At 45.3% G+C, this 20,621-nt stretch overlaps 1 protein-coding gene across 10 annotated transcripts in view; it reads right to left on the bottom strand.

Moving 5' to 3' along the window:
• Nucleotides 1-20,621, bottom strand: part of CHRDL1 (chordin like 1) — an 80,790-nt gene that overhangs the window by 32,076 nt on the left and 28,093 nt on the right. For all 10 annotated transcript variants that reach the window (XM_042851057.2, XM_065556613.1, XM_042851060.2 and 7 more), the window contains 2 exons: nucleotides 19,032-19,144; nucleotides 15,253-15,346 (listed from right to left, as the gene is read on the bottom strand). In XM_042851057.2, the coding sequence (XP_042706991.1) occupies nucleotides 15,253-15,346; nucleotides 19,032-19,144 (207 nt within the window). The remainder of the gene's footprint in view (nucleotides 1-15,252; nucleotides 15,347-19,031; nucleotides 19,145-20,621) is intronic.

Below are 20,621 nucleotides of genomic sequence, written 5' to 3'. Positions count from 1 at the left end.
AAGTACTAAATGCATGAAATTAATAATAAAGTTTAATACCCTAGGAATTTACTATACTGGGAACTGTTCTGTGTATAGCCTCTCTGGTCTTTTAGGGCTTGAGAGATGACTGATCCTGAATTTGAAACCAGGCAGGATTTTTTAAAACATATTTTCAGAATCAACCATAGTGGTTATGCATATAAAGATCAAGGAAATCTGCAATTGTTTCAGAACTCTCTGACCCAGGGAAACAATTCATTTCTGCTTTAATTCAATGGCATCTGTTGCATAAAAGCAGTTCTCTGGCATGCTCTTGTACTTACAACCCTCCTAAGTTCTTGCACTCTCTAGGAGCTTTGCCACGCACTGCATGCTACATAGTGAGCCGTTTTAATTATTTGATGACCAGCTCCAGCAAGCCCTCTCTGAGGCCTTGCCTAGTTGGTGACCTCACCTGCTGCTTCTGTACAGATAGCAGGATAGTCCAAATTGGTATCATAACTAGACCCAATGGCATATTATTTGCTATAGCTTTGTAAACCGAGGTAAGGTATGTTTCATCAGGAGGTGCACAGGTAGATCAGCTTTGGGTGACATTAACTGGAAGAGAACCACAATGCTTGGAAATTGTCAGGTTGTGAGTCCCAACCACACCTAATGCAGCCAGGAGTATGACTGGACAGGAAGAGAACCTCCCTCACCCAGGCAGCTGGTGCTGAAATTTTAAATCTGTGTGAGCAGAATCTCTCTGATCCAATAGTGGGTAGTAGCTTGTGAGGTCAGCACCTGGGAAAGGGGCTATAAAGCCAGTGGACCTGACCAGTTTAAAATTCCCTCTGCAGGTAGCTGGCCTAGTGACCCTGTGCCCACCCCCTCCCCTGCAGCCCCAAAATAGGGCGTGCGCCCGGAGGAAAGGATGTTTGGTTCTTACTTGTGCTATTTCCAACTGATGGAACAGCCCCTGGGGAACCTGGTCGGCCATGTGTAGGGTCAGGCAGGCCTGAGGCTGCTCTAACTTATACCATGGCCTGAATTAGCCACCATTCAGCCAAAGAATCAGAGTGCCAAAAGGGGCATATAGCCCTTTGCCTCCTGCACCCTTAGAGTCTGTGCTGAAAGCAGCTTGATCAGACCTGGGATAGGGCCCTATGCAAGAGTCTTAATCTCAGTACTAGTGTTATTCCAAATGAAGGATATTAAAAATTAGAATCCAATCAGAAACTCTCCAATTTCAGACTCTACCCCACACTGTCCATAAGCCAATAAAATATAACCACCATGGATCAGAATCAGCCTATTCAATATCAGTGACACATTTGTAATGGAAGAATAAATAAGTGCTGAGAATTTGCTCCATACAAATCCAAAACACAGCTGCAGGAGATTTAAAGAGATGAGGATAGCATCTTGCAGCAAGAGATGTATAGGACTTGCTACAAGAGTTGATAGACAAGGCGGACCTGATTTTGATCTGTTATATAGGTGTAAATCTGGAGTGACTATTGCCTTCTTTCCTGAGATGAGAATCTAACCAGGAGTGGATCAGTTCTGGCTTTATTTATACTAGAGACTATCAATATATTGGTGCCCCTCCTAGCCTTGGGAGCTGTTTGTTCAACCTAAAATTTTATTTTAAAAAACATCTTATGCTTTTTGTTTTTTAAAAAAACTCACGTTTATATGGGAAATAGATCAAATAAAAAATAGTTTGTGTGTATAAATCAAGGCATTTTACTCCAAGAGAGAGGGTTAAATTCTGCTTTCATCTCTCCTCTAGCAGCCCCACTGACTACAAGGAACAATGAGAGCAGTAGGGTTGCAAGAACGTGTCTGAGAGCAGAATTTGTACTTAGGGACCCAATTCAATTCATCATTGTCTTTTGGGCTCTTTATACCTGCAGGGCTGGTGCAAAGTGGCTATACAGCAGTTATAAGCGCTCCATCATTCTGTGAATACCCAGGGTGCCACATCCAGACACAGAGCCATTTCTGCCAGCAGCACCTCACCTCTGCAGCAGTGCTGGGTGCATAAGGTCTTCCATGGTGGGTGCCGACCAGAGAGGGTGGGTCAGGAGGGGGGACATAGCCAAGGCAGAGCTGTGCCATGATGATTCTGCCTGCTGGCAAAGCCTTGTAGGGGCCATTGTTTGGCTGCACTGAGGGCTTCCCCCATGCCTGCTCCAGGTGCTGCTTCTCTCTTTCCTTGCTCTGGCACCAGCACCAGATCAGGGATGAAAATGCCCTTACGTATATACACCCTGCACCCTCTATTTTTACAGGCATTCCTTTTAGGGCCAGCTGCTGCAGTTCTCACTCACACAGATGCCACACTTTACACTTAAGCCTGAGTATAGGTTGTAGAAGACGTTGCTCAATTGTCTAGCATCTGCAGTCTCACTTCCATTTGTAGAGCTGCCTTCCTTCACCCAAGATGGGATCCAGATCTCAGTCCAGAAGCTCAAAGTCTGGGAAGGTGCCAGGGGTTTGTAACATAACCCCTTAGTTTCTGGAGACAGGTGAGGGTATTGTTGTACCATGGCTGCACAGGTTCCTCCAGAGCAGCTGGCAAACTAGTATTATCCCTGATGACTGGAAGAAAGGAGTCATTCTGCCTCTGTTCAAAACAAGCGATAAAGCTGAAGGTGTCAACTATGTGTTACACGGTTGTCAGTCCCTTGGAAAGTCTTTGCTTCCATGTTAATGTCTAGAATCCATGATGCCCTTCATGGAAAAGGCCAGGATATTCAGTGCAGCTTTAGACCTAATCATTTCACTGTCGACCACCTGACCTTTACTTTTGAAGCAGCTTTTGGAGAAGACGGCTGAATTTAATAAGCCGTGTGAGGCATTTATTATAGCCTTCCATCAGGTCCGTGATTCAATGCATCAAGCAATTTTGTGGGATCTGATGAGGTGACCGGGCATCCCTGGGAAGACAGTGTGATTGACAGAAGAGCTCTATAATGGAATGGAAAGCTGTGTTTGAGTCAACACATCGTGTTTTTCTGTCTCCACAGGACTCTGCTGTATCATGGCCCCGTGGTTGTTCAATATTGTCATTGATTAGTTGATAAGCTGTCAGAGGTATTGAGATGACACCATTCTGCTCTAAGATCTCAAATATGCCAATGACATTGTCTTGTTAGCGCAGTTCGGTGAATTGCTGTTGCTGATGGCCAATCTGGTGGGGGCAAGAAGCAGCACACATTGGTCTGGTTATTAATCTGGGATGAAACAAAGTCCCTGGCCATTAGCATCAAGTAGCCTCCAATTCCAGATTACAACCAGCTCAATATTAATCTGTCCAGATGGGACATCAAGCAGGTGGCAGCTGTCAATATTTGGGCATGAGAGTGCCGGAGGATGCGCGAAAGATGTGGATATTTGTATAGCAACAACTGCTGCCATGTTTTGGGGACATCGTGACATCAAGCTTGTCACAAAGGTGTGGTTCTAGCAAAACACCATTATACTATTGCTATTGTATGGCAGTGAAAGATGGGCATTTAGAAAGGCTAAAGAACACCGCATTGACATTTTTGGTTCTTGTTGTCTTCGTCAAAGCTGAACCCAGCAATGGCTTTCATCGGCCCTGGTTTGGTTTGGTGGCTTTTTCGGCCTGGACATGTTGTTAGAATGGAAGTCCAACAAATTCTGAAGCATATATACCAGGAATGGTGCTAAACAACCAGCAGTCATGTGGTCTCCAAAAGCTTTGGTGGTGCATTCAAGATAGCTAGTGATAGACAAACTGAATATCAAGCCAGAGCACCTTAAGGACCAATCTGCAATGAGGCCATGTCCCTTTGGGATTTACCATGATGATTATGATGACAGATTGTAGAACTTGGCTCAGAGAAATTATACAGACTTTCTAAGCACTCAGAACTCTGCATTCACTCAGTTGCATTTGCTGATTCTCTAGCACTATCACCATCTCTTCTACTCATTCTTAAAGGTGTTTCTGGGCAGGGCTGGCTCCAGGAACCAGCTTAACAAGCAGGTGCTTGGGGCGGCCAAGGGAGAGGGGCGGCACCTGCGGCAATTCGGGGGCGGCAGGTCCCTCACTCCCTCTAGGAGCGAAGGACCTGCCGCTGAACGGCTGCCGCCGATCGCGGCTTTTTTTTTTTTTTTTTCTAATTGCCACCACCGATCGTGATCATGGCTTTTTTTTTTTTTTTTTTTTTGCTTGGGGTGGCAGAAATGCTGGAACTGGCCCTGTTTCTGGGAGGGGAAAAATAGGGCCACATTCTGGCCACCCTGACATGCATGGCTATGTCCTTATCCCTCTTCATGGAGAGGAGCTGGTGCTAGGGACAATGCAAACTGTGCCTTTTCTGGCATGTGCTAAGGCTGCCACCGAACAACCCCCTTCAGTGCCCAGGGAGCAGGTCTTCTGTGCTCCTCTCTCACAATGGCATGATGCTTCTCACCACCGCTCGCTCAGCTGGTACACCTTCCAATCCTGCAACTAATACAGCATTGGGTCTGGATGACTGAATTGAGCCCAAAGAATAGGAAAAAGCACCATCATCTTTCAGTACGTGATTCTCTCCTGAGCACTATTTTATTAGACAAGACTCAGGCTAACCTCATCAGTTAGTGGGAGAACAAATGTGTTCGCACCACGATGTCATAAAGGATAAGTGATGCTCCTGTTTTATCTGACTGCAGAGGTGTTAACAGATGGTCCCTTAGAATATGTGCTAACTACTTATGCTAAATAATCTATTCCACCTTGCATTTAGCTCAGAGTTCCTTTCCCAGACCCAAAGAAGAGCTCTGTGTGGCTTGAAAGCTTGCCTCTCTTACCATCTTTGTTGGTCCAATAAAAGATATCACCTCACCCACCTTGTCACAAATGTTTTATAGTCATTTAGCATCAGCGCTAAATCCTGCTTCACCCTCTGTGGGATCATAGGAACCAGAGCTGGAGAAGACTAACTATGTTTCATTAGCACAATGTATCTTCTAATGATTTACACAGTTTAGGTTGTGGTAGGAGCCCTGTGGGGGATTTTTGCATAGGGTAACAGAGCAAATTGATTTTTCTCTCGCTAAAACTTCCTTTTGCTTATTTTCATCTCTTTCCTCCTACTTATAGCCCTTGGTACTATTAGGTTCACAGCATACACACAGAAGTTACATAAAAACGTCAAATACTCAGGCTGGAAGTTTGCAGTGTAACACTACTTTATTTCTTAGAATTCAGAAAAATAGCACACAAGAACCTGAAAACATGGACAAAGAAACAGGTGCTCCCTAAAACCAAGAGCCGCAACTCACCCCATCTTACTATAGACTGGCTGTCTTCAGACTGATGCTCCCAGACACTTCACTACAGAGACCCATAGCCTGCAAGCAGGACCAGGAAACACCCCACTCTTAACATGATAGCCTGCAATTCCAACACAGTCCTCAGTACACCACAGGGATCCAAAGTCCATTTAACTTAGTGATTTCATCTTCTGAATCATTCTTCTGTTTTATTCATTAGCATTTCTGGGTGGTGGTGCATATTAACTGCATCCCTTTTTCACAGGGGACCTTATCTAAATTCAGTGGGAGTCTATCCAGTTCATATGCAGATAGCCTTTTCCTGTTGTTCATGTATCACAATTTAATTTTATATAAATCTGAAATATAAATAATGTGGTTCAGGGTCTGGGTTTTAAAAAAAAGCAATTTAATTGTCTTGCTTTTGAGGAGTGGTTGAGGGTGACAATAAATGTCAATTGAAAAGCTATCCACTATCAAACAACTGTGAACACAAGTACTAACAGAGTCCATATGAGCAGCTCTGAGATGTAGGTGTCAAAGATATTAAATCACAAAACACCTTATATTAAAGTAAGTTCAATGACTAGGCTAAACTCAGAAAGAACAAGGCAATTCAAAGATGAGGGGAACATGTGGTCTTTAATACAGCCGGCCCGTAGCATGTGTAAGATCACCCACCTCTTGAAGGGACCAGCAATGCTTTACCTAGGCAGTATGAGTTTCCATACTGAGCTGAGTTAAGGATGCTCTTTCAGTCTAAATGCTCAAGGATTTATTTTTAACTTTCTTGGGTTAAAGTCAGACTCTGTGTTAGTTTAATAGATTTTTGTGAGATTTAATTTCCTGTGTTTTCTTTTATGGTGGCATAAAAAATAACCCAACAAAAGTCTGAGGGGAACTATTAAAAAAAAAAAAAAAAAAGCTTTCTCTGTAGCTACATTTTAGTTCGTGCTCTAAGGCTGAACCTCCCACTTCTTCCAGGGTGGGGGAAGGATGGCAGGCCCTGAAGCATGAATCTAAAGGAGGGTGAAACCAGGCTGGCCAACTCCCGGGTGCCCCCTCGTATCCTAGGGTCACAGCCTCCGTTTCCTTTTTGTACTGTTCCAATAAATCTTCACTTCAGGCTTTTTCTTGGCCACAATATCCCTCCTTGGGGACTGGGTTTATTAATCTAAAAATAAACAACAAATAAAACTCAAAATCCCCAAACAAAATCCATTCCTATGTCCCCATAATCCAAGGTTTCTCTTCTTCTTCCCAGGCCTTCCTCCCTGGGATCTTTGCAAGCTCTTTCCTGCAGATGTCTCTGCCTAGGGTAATTCACTTGGTCTCAGGGTTTTCCCTACCAGAGTCTTTCCTCAGTCTCTGCAGACTCTGCCACAACTTTCCCATCATTGCAGGCACCTGCTGCCCTCGATAGGGAACTACCTGATACATCCTAGGTGTGCCTCATTCTGTAATCAGGGTTGACTAGCCCTGTTACAGAAGGCAAGTTGTCAAATGCTGACTGGGACCTTCGCTTAGCAAGGTCTCCTTAATAATGAGTCCCCTATTTGTTTGCCACTTGTGCCTTCCATATTTTAAGTCTTCCCTTTGGCCTGATGGGAGAAGCTAGAAGAAACTTCCCCAGTTTCATCTTGTGGCATTTCTATTCCCCTATGCTGGCTAGTCCCCATGTAGGGGAAAATTGGGCTTAATGGCAGGTGGGTGGTGGTGGGCAATTTTCATTTTGTTCCAGCCATTAGGAATAGCTTCCAAACTGCAGGTGACATTCCATTTCTTTTGCTTCACAAAGACTAAATGTCTCAAACACTAAATTTTAATATGGCCTGTGGCTGAATCCTACTTTGTAGCTGTGGTGCCTTCTGCTGATCGTATTGTGAGACATCAGTGAGAAGGCACTATATCAACATTATTTTCTACTGAATATGACCACACTGAGGGCAGGTCTACATTACAGGGTTAAATCAACCTAAGTTATGCAACTCCAGCAATGTGAATAACATAGTTGGAGTTGACGTAGCTTAGGTTAACTTATTGTAGTGTCTACACCGCACTGGGTCAATGGGAGAAACCCTTATGCTTCTCACTCCAGTGGAGTACTGGAATTAACAGGAGAGCAATCTGCGGTCAATTTAGCGGGTCTTCACTAGACCCACTAAATCGACCCCCGGTGGATCGATTGCAGTGTCAATCCACGGTAAGTGTAGACAGTCTAATTACATGGGAGATATAAGAACTCCTAGTGATAAAGTTCTTTTAGAATTGGGTATATTCTGCTCTTCATGTTGGTGAGTTAAACATGAAAAACTCATTACTAGCAGGAGATATGCATGGACCACAGTGCAAATTGCAGGTCTAGATATAGACTGCTACGCAGACTGGGGTTGTTTGGATCTGGGGTTTCAAAAGCAAGCCATGAATTTTGGCTCCAAATCCAAATTCCCACAAAGTTCTCGGTGCTTGGATCCATGTTACTGATTCAGGTTTGTTTCTTCATAGAGAAGATCCTGTATTCTTTGATGTGTTGTTCATAAAGAATTTGGTACAGAGTATTTTTCTTCTAGTCCACTTGAAATCTTCAAGGAGTTAAGGAGTTGAGATATATTCCTACTACAATTTCATACAGTGCATTGTCAGTCAACAAAGGTACATTCTATATAGGAGAAACCAACCACTCTTGTACCAACAGTGTCAGTTTGATGGTAGGTCAGCTGCTATTACTTTGCTATTACTACTTCCTGTTTTTTTCTCTCTTTCTTCCTAACCTCTCTATTTAGGCCTGACCTTGTTCCCATTAAAGTTAATTAAAACTCTCCTTGACTTCAATAGGATCTAGGCCCCTAATTTGTTTTCCCCTCAATTTAGATTTCAATGTCCCTCAGGTAAGTCATTTACCCTTGAAAGTGGTGTTCTAATCTAATGACTCTCAAACTTTTTATACTGTAACTCCCTGAATCTCTCTTCTTCCCAGCCAGGATATAACTGGGCCCCTCCCATTTAACAGGAGGTGCAGAGCGGTGGTGGCTCCTGAAAGCTTTTCATGACCAGCAGGTCGAGAATCCCTCTTCTAATCCAATGCAACATGCATTGTAATATACACATGTCCCTATATTTATACATAATATGCAAGTCAATGAGAGGTGAGAGCTCTCAGCAGTTTGCAGGATTGAATCTGTATATTTAAGTGACATTCTAATATGACTACATATGACTGTTGCAAGAAACCTCTTATTGTCTTGGGTTATGTATTTGTATACCACTGCCTTGCATTTTGCTGTTACAGCTATTTCAATATCTGAATAAAAAAATAAATGAGAAAAGAAACAGATTGAATTCGATACATGCTGAAAAATTATAACACCACAGGAGCCTGAACATAAATGTGTTACTAATCATGAAAGTTCCTGGAAGCCAGTGTGTGTATCTGGGCAGTAAGCTTAAAAAATGATGGAGCCAGATGGGCTGATTCATATGCCAATATGTTGGCTTACCCAGCAAAACATATCTGAAGATGAAAGCAGCAAATGGAATATGGAAACCCTATCTAAAATAGTGAAGTGTACATTTTTACTTCTATTGTAAATTTGCGACACCTCGTATTCAAATATTCACTTTATCATCTTAAACCTTACTTTGAATGCTCCATATTGGAATGACTCAGGCACATTACTCAATGTAGAAAATGTATAGTTTATATTTTAAATTAGTTACATTTATAAATTTTGTTATCTATAGTAATGTAATGACTGTGGGATTCATCTACATGCCTTAAAAACTAATCAGGGCCCTTTGTTGCCATGAACGATACCATTCAGACAGGCCTGCAGACTGAAGTTCTCTAATTATTAACAGAACTGATCAAAGAGTTGCAGTGCAAGGTTCCCCTATCCCATCCTGCAAAAGTACCTCCATCCTGATCTGGATGAACAAGCTTTAGGTGTAAGTAAGGAGTTCAGATTCCATGTCTCATTGTAAACTAATTCTTCAGTCATTTTAGATTAGGGTACCAATTGTTTTGATGCCCTTTTAGATGAGGACATCTGTCCTTCGGTACCTGGGCTCATGAACATGCAGTGATCACAGAAGTTTCCATTGTGTGGCACCAGCTGAAAAGTGATCTCAGCTTTCTGGAAGATCCTTGTATTATCAGCATAATCTAACTCTGGTAATAAAGCAAATGGTTCACCGAGCTGTAAAGGGAGAATAATCTCTGTGTATAAAAGACACAGATCCTGGATTTACCAGCCAAATTAAGACTAAGCCTCAAAGGACAACAAACATGAAAGATTACGGAAAGGCTTGCCATGAACCTATGGCAGCAGCTGGGAGGCACTGGAGAAAATTAGAAGATACATCGCATGTAATATGTGCATTTGACAATGGGTAAAATTCACCTGGGCAAAGGGAGAGTGCGGGGTGGAAACTGCACCTTTTGGTGCCAGCAGGGACCATAGTGCTCTGGCTGGGGGAGATCTTAATCCCAAGAGGATAGCATTGCCAACTTCCCTCAGAAGGATCCCCCTCAACAACCTCTCCCCTTGGGGTTGCTATGAAGTACCAGTTTCCAATTACAGTTCTCGCCTCCTGGCATTACCTCTCTTCATTATATAAGGAGGCATGTATTTGGGGGATGACACTATACAGTGCTTGTGGAGCAGTGGGAGGAAGAGTCTGAAGTCACATGACTCAAGTACGACCCATTTCTGAAATGCAGTTTGGGAAGCTCTGATGAGAAACACATGATTGAATCTTACAGACATTTAAGATGGCAATTCAAATGACTGGCCAATGGCAAAAGCTCCAGCACTTTAGCAACAATATTTATTTGGACCACAGAGATGAAATTCCTGCGTATCGTGGGATTCTGCACAAAGGACATTGTATCATACTACCACACACCATGAGCGCATAATCTGGATTGAGATGTGTGAGAATAGCGCCTCACTTTCCTATTCTTGTCAGTCATGACTAATATTACTGAAGATAAGGCATCCAAGTATGAAATCTACAGTCAATGCAGGAGGCAGAATGCAAAAGAATTACTGAAATCACATGAGCCATCACCCTTGGTCCAAGGTTGGTGCAGATCTATTTGAATTAAAAGTAAAAAGATTACTCATTGGTGGACGACTGTTCACATTTTTAAAATGAACAGTTGCCCAACACATCAATTAGCAATGTGATAACTCACTGTATAAGGAGTTAAGAAGAGATAATGGCCCACCATTCACGAGTGGCTCTTTCTGGCAATTTTTGATCTATCAGTTCGAGTACACCATGTCAAACACTTGCTATGATAGCAAAAGTCAATACAAACAGCTACATTTGATTTGATAAAAGAGGGAGTTTCAAGGGATCCACACTTAGCATTGCTAGAATATTGCAACACACTTTCTCAGGCCTTTTATTGAGATCACCAGTTTATAGGAAAAGTCTTAGAGACAGATAACGCTGAAGTATTTAGTATTCATTATGGTAGCATCAAGGGGCCAATGCCCATTGTGCTAGGCATTATGCAAACATAACAAAGACACTGTCTGCCCCCTAAAAGAGCTGTGCACCAGGATACTAGCAGCAGAGAAATACCAAAAGAATGCCAAACCATTACCTTCATTTGCAAGTGAGAGGAGATGTTCTGTTCCAAACAAAAAGTGGCTGGCAACCTGCTAATGCAACAGTTAGGGTGACCAGATGCTAAGTGGAAAATATCGGGACCGCCGCAGGGGGGCGCCTTTTTAATTGTTACACTCACCCGTCCGGGTCTTCAGCGGCATTTCGGCAGAGGGTCCTTCAGTCGCCGATGGTCTTTGGCAGCATTTCGGCGGCGAGTAATAAACCTTGCTGCCAAAGACAGAAGCACCCGCCTTCGAAATGCTGCCCAAGACCGTCAGCGACTGAAGGACCCTCCACCGAATTGCTGCCGAAGACCCGGATGGGTGAGCGTAAAAAAAAAAAAAAAAATGCCCGAAACAAAATATCAGGACAAATGGCGTCCCGACCGTATTTCAGTCGGGATGTGGGTCAAACTCCTCAAAATCACCCTAGTAACAGTAGACAAACACCCTAGTAACAGTCCACACCAAGGATATGTGTAATAAACATGGCAGCGGGTCATTCCTAGAGAGGAACATGACGTTTAAATGCAGCTAAGGAGACCATCTCTTGAGGACCTCCAGAAGGCTACAGATTGTACTTCTATGGTGACAATGAAAAGCACCAGGAACAGGAGAAACAGGCACACCAAGTGTCAGATGCACCTCTGTGGGCGAAGAGGCCACTGAAGAAAGAACTGGCTTGAGAACACTAAGTGGCCATGTGATCAGAAACCCATTGAGGTTTAGAAATAATTATTGACTGATGTCCAGTAAGAGGCAGAATAATTCCCTCATCTGCCAAGGGCTTCAGGTTGTCTGCCTTGACCTTAGTCCTAAAACATGTGATTTGTGCTTTTGTTTTGTATTCATCTGTGATTGGAGTTTTTTTGGTGGATAATTCTCTACTTGCATTTCGTTAATTAAAAAAAAATTAGATTAATCACTGGAGTTTCCCATCATTGTAGGAAATAACGTTACTACAACCTGTTGCAGCAGCTAACAATAGACAACTCCCACCTGTTTATGCTCTCTGTATGTGTGTATATATATCTCCTCAATATTTATTCCACTCTGTATGCATCCGAAGAAGTGGGCTGTAGTCCATGAAAGCTTATGCTCTAATAAATTTGTTAGTCTCTAAGGTGCCACAAGTACTCCTGTTCTTTTTGCGGATACAGACTAACATGGCTGCTACTCTGAAAACAATAAGAGTGTTTTCTCCAAGCAAGGTTTTCTCCCCAGTGCTGGATCCTTGAGGTTTAGGATGCAAAAATCTGTGTGTGCTTCAACCCTGACCCTAACAATTGACCATGGAGCCCTGCCTCCCTAGAGGCTCCTCCCCCTCTGACTACCAGGTGGTTGCCGTTTGTTTCCTGACTTATTCCTGAGTGCCTGCAGCCCTGCTGTCATTACTCCACCCTTGTAAACCCGGGGAAGTTCTATGTCAGAACTTCAACTTTCTGCTTGCGGGTATTCAGGTAAGACCTGCTGCATGTCCTCATTTGTGAGGACCCAAAATCTATTACACTGTGGAATGTAATCTCACAAGTTGAGGGTTGAAAGCCTTATTGCTCGGGATACAAATGTAGCCAGGACAGAGTATTGGAAAACTTCCTGGAGGGAGCAGCCCTGTACTGCTGAGCAGGAGAGATTAGGAGATAGATTTAGCCAAATTAATCAGTTGAGCTTGTATGACAGCTGCAATCTTGACTGACACAAAGGATTGAGCCAGGGACCACCAGAGCTAAAACCATGAGCTGCTATTGGAGCCATGCTCCCTAGCTGAGAGCTGTAACAGACTCTTATCCTCTGGGCACCATGGGTGGCAGGTGAACCTCCTTTTGGGGGAGGCTAGCCCCCAAACCCCACCCCTTCTGCCCAAGCACCCCCCCCAGCCGCTGGAGCCCCCAGCCGGAGGAGCCCTGAACCCCCCCTCCCTGCGGCTGGAGGAGCCCCAGCCAGCCCACCCCAGCCATGCTGGCCCCAGGCCCCTGGCCTGACCCCACTCCAGCTGCCATGGGCCTCCAGCCCGAGCCGCCACTGGCCCAAGACCTGAGCTGAGACCCCACCGGCTTCGGGGGAGAGGAGGAGCAAGGGCACGGCCTCGGGACAGGGCACGGGCATAGCCACAGGCCTGGGATAGGGAAGCTTAGCCTCCCCTGGCCTTTGATTCCAAATGCCCATGTTGGGCACAGAGGGTGACCATGACACACTGGTCAATGTGTTATGCTTGCATTGTAGCAGGTACTTCAAATATTCTCCTAGCCCTGATGAGTAGCAGATGAGTAGCAGACTGACGCCCATGTTCACAGCCCTCCTCTCACGTACCACCCTCTGCTCACACTTTTCAGTAATGGAACGGTTCTTTCCTCAGACAACAAAACTTTCTCTGGAGAGAGCCAAATAAACACCCTTTCTACGAGGGACAGCTCTAGGTTTTTTGCCGCCCCAAGCAAAAACAATTTTGGCTGCCTCCCACCCCAGCCCTGGGCTCTTCCCCCCTGCCCACCGCCAGTACCCTCCCCCACCCGCACACCCTGCCGCCCCAGCCCTGGGCTCTCTTTTCCCCCCCGACCCGCACCTCCTGCTGCCCCAGCCCTGGGCTCCCCCTCCCCCAGATGTGACCTCCTCGTTCACCACAGCAATCCCCGTTTACACTTGCAATGGGGATCAAACCGTTTCTCCTATTTTCATTTCACTTTAGTATAAATCTCGCGCCCCCCCCCCCCCCCGACCCCAGCAACCCCATCTTTAGTGCTCCAAATGCACATGGAAGGCATAGGGACTAACTCTTGTACCCGGAAACGGATGGGGATCTAGTAAAGAGGGTTCAGGCTGAGGACCGGGTGTGGGGGTGCTTGGGGGCTCTACACTGGCAGAGAAGCGGGGTGTGATGTACTCGCGGAGGAGGGTGGAGGAGGAGAGGGGGTATCAGGAGGGTTGCGGGAGGAGAGGTGCAGGTGAAGGGAGAGTACAAGGGGAAGGGGTTCGGCGAAGGAGCAGTGGGGGGCGGTACAAGTGAAGAGTCTGCGAGCGGGATTAGGGGTGCAAGGACTGAGAGGGACAGGCACTGCCAGCTGCTTCCCCAGCCCCGTGCAGGCATAGCTGAGAGGACAGACACTGATCCCCAGGTGTCTGAGCCGTGGGGGTCTTCCAGCAGGGCAGTATCCCCCGCTGCCCCGCTCGGAGCCGGGCTCTGCCTCTCCCCACCCCTGGCGCTGTGGGGGCCCGGGGCAAGCAACGCGGGGCTGAGGAGGGGGAGGTGTGCAGCAGGCTGGGTCCGGGGGCAGCTCCCTGGCAGCTCCGGCTGCCCAGCCACTCACCCCATCAGCGCGCGAGCTGGGATCCGCGCCCCCTGCACAGCCCAGCAGCGCCCTGCACAGCCCACTCGGGCGGGGAAACACTGCGCCGCCCTGGGGAGACTCAGAACAGCAGCGGTGGCGGCAGCGGTAGCAGGACCCCTCCTCCCTCCCTGCATCCCGGGCCCCGCTTCCCTCCCTCCCTGGCTCCTCACACACTCCGGGATCCCCTCTCGCGCCGCAGCCCGGGCTCAGCTCCAGGGGACGATGCTCTGGCTCTCCAGCGGCACGGCTCCAGCCAGGGCCGGCTCCTGGCTTTTTGCCACCCCAAGCAAAACAAAAACAAAACAAAAAAGGGGCCGGAGTGCCGCCCCTTGGAAAGTGCTGCCCCAAGCACATGCTTGGAGCGCTGGTGCCTAGAGCCGGCCCTGCTTTCTACAGTGCTGCATAAATAGCCTTTTATAGCTGGAAAGGAGGGGTACCATTAAGAGACAAGCTTAGGGGAAAAAGCCAGTCAAACCCACCAGCCTTTAGGCCATGTTGGGAATGTTGTAACAGCCTCATGAAAGATTCTGCGTAACCTCCTTCATACAGTGGCTCTTAACAATGAACGCCTAATAAATGTACAGTCTGCAAGAATTTACTATACAGTAACTAATCAGATTTATATAGTCATAAACTTCAACAGCTCTGTTTCTGTGATTTATAGCAGTCCTTAATTACAAGCTATACTAGGATATGAGATGTAGGACTCCAATTGTACAGTGATGTTATACAATTGCACATTGGTCATAGCGTTTTGGAACAACTACTTAGTAATGCTGTACAATCTGTAAGTGACCACTTTAAAAAATAAATCTTAGCACCACTGTCATGCTAAGCATTACAAAGAAATCCCAGAAGAAACCACTGTAGGAAATAGTAGGGCTTATTACAACAGAGAACAAGTCTTCCTCCTATTATAAAAGGAGTGTATACTGGGATTTTCTGCATGAAAGCTTTTCATCAGTTTCCTAGTCAGTTTCCTGCTTCCTATAACCCAGAATAATAGAGTACATTCAAGAGCAAATTATGGTTCTGCAAACGTTCATTACCTGGGCATCGTGGGCAGCACAGCTGTGGCACATGCACTGGGGTAGGGCAGTGTAGGCTTGGACATCTTATTCTGCTGCATAACACGTTCCCATTCTGGGGAAGGAATGCAACAATTAAATGCATGGATTGGGTATTGTGCCCTCTATTCTGCTTCTAGGTATTATGGTGAAGACTGTTGTTATGGGCCAGATTCTGATCTCCGTTACACCAGTGTAAGCCTGGGGTAACTCCACTGATTCCAGATTTACACTGCAGTAACTGAAATTAGAATGTGGACTAAATCCACAAAATAGCATAAATACTTTCAAATAAAAGGGAGCATCTAGAAATGGGATCTCAACAATTTTCACTTGTGTATTCAAGTGTCTTTTGAGCCAAATTATATTTAGAAACTGCTTTTCCAAGGCTAAGGAATATATGATGGATGATAGGTCTTTGAGGCACCTCCTGTTGAGGATTCATTTGAGAGCAAAAGAGATCATAGAGTCTATAATTTTTAATTCTTCCACTAAACCTGCAGAGAGTCCTCTGTTCTCATTGTATTGATTCCCCAATAGGCAAAGAAAACCAGCTGGTAAATAGTTATTTTTCTAAGAAATATGAGCAGGATTTGGGAATAGGATTCATTATTCATAATGAATGTAATATTCTGTTTGACCATATCTAGGTTTGATTTATAATTAAAGCACAGGGAATATTCAGTCTCCAAAGTCTATAAACCATCTATGTTACATCAGAAAAGACTATCCATGTTACACCAGAAAAGACTATCCATGTTACACCAGAAAAGACTATCTATTTCAGATTTCCACTTCCCCTCCCTATTTCATACCCTTAAGTTAGCTATGAAAGCTATTAATGTTTGTAAATAAGAAAGACTCTTCAACATGAACATTGATGCTATGCTATGTTTGTGAATGATTGTAGTTTCTGGTGTAGCGTGAAATAAATCCATTTCAACTTCACATGGGCCATCAGAATACTATGAGACTGGTCCAGCCAATCGTTTCCATTCGACTGGGCTCCAACATGCATTAGAATGCCTTGATATAGTCCCATCACTGTACACAGTGTTTTGCCTGTTTACATCAACAAAAAATTGACCCAAAATGGTGGTGGGGTTTGAATTACCAGCCATGCAAACTCAACCTGAGCGCTGAAAACCAAGCTAGATTCTTTCCTTCTTGTGCATCATTAACATAATATGTTCCGCAGGCCAAGTGCTATCTTCAGAGACACCATTGCCTTCAGTGGGTTTACACTGTTGTAACTGATTAGAACTTAGTAAGCAATTCTGATTATGATAAACAAGGAATAATAGAATTCAGCTCCCTCTCTCTTAGCTGTGTCTGCGTTCAGGGCTGGCTCCAGGCACCAGCAAACCAAGCAGGTGCTTGGGGCAGCACATTTTCAGGGGCGGCATTCCAGCCAGCCTCTTTTTGTTTTTTGGCGCTTGGGCGGCAAAAGCCTAGAGCCGGCCCTGGCAGCAGCAGCCCGTCCTGCACTGGGGACACCCTGGGACCTCTGCAGTTCGCATCGGGGAGCAGCGCCCGCACCTTATGGCCGGGCGGGCTCCGAGCGCGGGACACTTGGGCTGAGGGCTGCCCCTTGGGGCACACGGAGCTGCCTGCAGGTGCCACAAGGCGGCCGCCCTTCAGCGCCGCAGCTGGGGCTGGGCGAAGCAGCCCGAGCCGCCCAGGGACTGCGGCAGGGTGGCCAGGAGCAGTAGCAGGGTCATAGAGGGCGGGGCGCTGCTGTGCGGGGCCTGCGTCCCACTCTCCGGGGCTCCGCTCCCTCTGGGGCTGCCCTGCCCCGGCTCCTCAGCCCCCTGCTGGGGCGGTCCCCTGGCTCTGTCCTCCCGGGTCCCAGCCGGTCCAAGCACGAAGCTGGAGTAAATGGATGAGCACTGGGGATGTCCACAGGAAATCCTCCCATCCAGGCTGCAGAGTGGCCATGCTTCCACTCCCTAGCTACTTTTGCACCCCTGCAAAGAGGGGGAGGAAGGAATTGGCTGGTGGATCCAGGTAGTCCCGGATCCACAGAGGTGCAAGGCGCCACTTCTGGGCTCTGCTTGGTGGTGCACCTACCCTCTATTAAGCCATGTCAGGAATGTTGTAACAGCCTCATGAAAGATCCTGCGTAGCCTCCTTCATACAGTGGACATGGTCTTCTATTCTACTTCCACCCCTCCTATATTCCTTTGCACCAGTTCTGTTGTCATTCAATCCATGTGTGTTTGTGGAACCAGGATTTTCCCAACATGAATCTTATGATGAATGGGTTTGCATGGAACATGGCAGTTCTCCTTTAACTTTAATACCTATGAGGCCTTCCTCATACACAAAGTTTGCATTCCACATGCTTTCCTTTTCCTCCAGCTTGTCTAACTTCTTTCTAAAAATCACTGATTGATGATTTCTCTTCAGACACCTAACGTCTCAAATTAATTTCCCCCAACCCCCACAATCGGGCACCACCCTTTAAGCAGTTTAATGAGCATTTTACCATTCCTTGATTCAGAAGGACTTCTAAACATTCATGGAGGGTCAGCAATGAATGGAAAATCCTCATAACTTTAAAACTCTGGAGTGTCACATGTGTTAGTGATTCAAACCCCTGAACCATGGTGGGTTTTCTGAATAGGGAGAAATTCTGCCCTCCGATATGCCCTGCCGCCCAAGCTATCATGTTGCCAAGGGGTCTATCACTGTGGTATCTAAACATCAATCACCAATTGAAGGGAGCCTGATCATGTCCTCAAACCCTATAACTTTAAAAAAGAGACTTTCTCCCCTTTTTGGTTTGTTTCTGAGCAGCAGGAGGAAAAGATATGCACCACTGCCAAGCTTGTGTGCTACTGTTTGTATGTGCGCATGAAAGTGAAGTAGCAGATTCTTTAGGATAAGTGCTGCACAGGGCCCAGTGTTTTATGTTTGCAGGGGGATAAATGGTCAAAAAGAATTTATTGAGCATTAAAGATAGCAGACCAAACACAACATCTGGAGTGTCACATGGTAGTGATTCAAATCCCTGCACCATGGTGGGTTTTGCGTTTAAAATGACTATAAAGCACTTTAAGGGACAAATTCTGCCCTCTGATATACCCCCCGACCCTAGCTATCTGTCATATTGCTACGGGATCTATCACTGTGGTATCTAAACATCAATCACCAATTGAAGGGAGCCTAAGCATGCCCAGAAGGGCTCATCCTTTCATGTCAAAGCCAATTCTTCCTATTCCCCAACCCCTTCTTTTCTCCTCCTTCATTCTCCCTACCTTTTCCTGGATTTTTATAAGTTGTGGCATCCCAGCCTAATTCCCCCAGTGCTCCGAGGGAAGAGATTTCTTTACTGTGGGAATGCTTTATTGGAGAGTTGGGTGTTGCATTTAGATCTCAACACAATCAAGCTTGGGCTCAGTCTAATGTTCCATCCAAAATGGTGAGGACCATATGTGGATGCAGGGTTGCTATGAGTCAAGGTTCAATGCAAAGAATATGCAAGGCTGATGCGTAGTCAAGGAGTCTCTTGCCTGTTCCATCACTCTAAAAGGCATGCATGAGCTATGTATTTTTGCCAATATTGCCCTTCCCTGTTGAGGCAGCGAATCCCAGCTGTGGAATACCTTTTCTCTCTGCAGTTGCCGTGGAAGCCAATGGGAGATGGACACTATAGGAGAGCAGGATTGGGCCACGCTGCCATGTAAATTCAATGTAAAGACTTGTACTTGGTTAAAGACATGCAAGGAGTCACGAGAGCTAAACCTGAATTGACCTACCTCTGAGCAAAGACAGTTAACACAATAAACGAGTCCATAGGGTTCTAGGTAGGGATGCCATCTTTCTCCTACACGGTACTTCTTATCTTGAAAGACACAGTATGTCTCTGAATCTGTTAAAATAATATGGAATAGAAAGAGCTATGAATTAATAATCCCTTTCAGTGCAGGAAAGCAGTGGTAGCTATGATATCTCAATTAGGACTCCATGTAAACCCCAGGTAGCTGAGTTTGTTTAAGGTGCAAAGAAATTTGTAAAGAATTCTACTTTTTCCTTTTCTTTGAGAACACAATTTAAAAATTAATGCCTTTGTATTCGATACCAGTTTCTAGCCAAGAAACCTCCCTGGTTCTGATGTGGTAGCTTTCAGACTGGGTTGCTTCACTAGTCTTTCACATCCTAGAGACTTGGGTTCAAATCCTGTGTAAATCACAAATGAAAGTGCTTAGTTCCCTCTGCCTAATTCATAGTAAATAAAATGTTCCCATCTCAAAGGTATTGCAGCAGTCTCTGCTCAGGACAGCAGAAGTGTTGAAGGACAGAATGAGGAAATGTGCATTGTACTTATATGGCATGTTCCATAGTTTAAGAACCAGATCAAACAGGAGCATGGCATGTTATTTGATACAGTGTGTTGATCTTATCTATGCAGCAGTGTGCAAGATATTTTAGGGGCCTATTTTTCAGCAAAGGCCTCTAATTTCACAAGTATAGTTTTTCCACTTGCAACTAACAGCACACACAACTGGTATCATTTAGCCATCTACTTATGTGATGCTGCTTCGGTAAATGGTAATGTCAAGCCTCATGATAAATTATCATCGTTCTTACAAACACATCTCGTAACAACACACAAATACTTGGCTCCCAAATGTTAGAATGAGAGTGGAATGTCCTTAGCATTCAGTCTGCTAAAAGCAGGTAGCAAGATGCAGGGATTACTGGTAGCATGTGTAAAGTGATCTGCTTTCACTTCAGACAGCTGCATGGTGAATGACGCTTAGTGTCTGAAAAAGTAACGAGTTGAAGTTGCAACTGGAAGTTGCTGAATTTTCCTGTGCAGCCTCTGGACTGGACAAGGCTAATTTGCACAGTTCTTTCTTGTGAATAAGCTCAGGAGAGCAGAGAATGCCTTCTTCGGACAGATTCAATTTATGTTTTGCTGCATCCACTTGCTTAGGACAAGAAGCTGGGTTTGAAAGATTTGACACTCTGTCTGTGACTACTCCTTGAAGTGCAAACACTGAGCTCAGGCACAGGCCAAAAGAGCTGGACATGCGGTAGAGAAAGGCACTAGGGGTCTCCTAGCAAGATCACAGTCTTCCTATAGATACTGGAGTGTGCTGTTAGTTACTCCTTCCTGTCACTCACTCTTTATGAAATGTGTTAACATCTCCCATGGATCATTGGGCTTCTAGAAATATTTCCTTTGCCTTGTGTGTATTCCTTTCAATATATCGCAAGTTTTTGACAGTGCCTGGATCCTTAATTTTCTCAAAGACTATTTCATCTCTAATCCAGTTCATATGAGGTTTTTTGGAACACAACAGGTCTGCCTTGGAGGAGGTTTACACTAGCTGAAAACCTCA

Source organism: Chrysemys picta, chromosome 9 (assembly GCF_011386835.1).
Source record: "Chrysemys picta bellii isolate R12L10 chromosome 9, ASM1138683v2, whole genome shotgun sequence".
NCBI classification, from domain to species: domain Eukaryota; kingdom Metazoa; phylum Chordata; order Testudines; family Emydidae; genus Chrysemys; species Chrysemys picta.
This window is presented reverse-complemented; position numbering and strand designations above follow the sequence as displayed.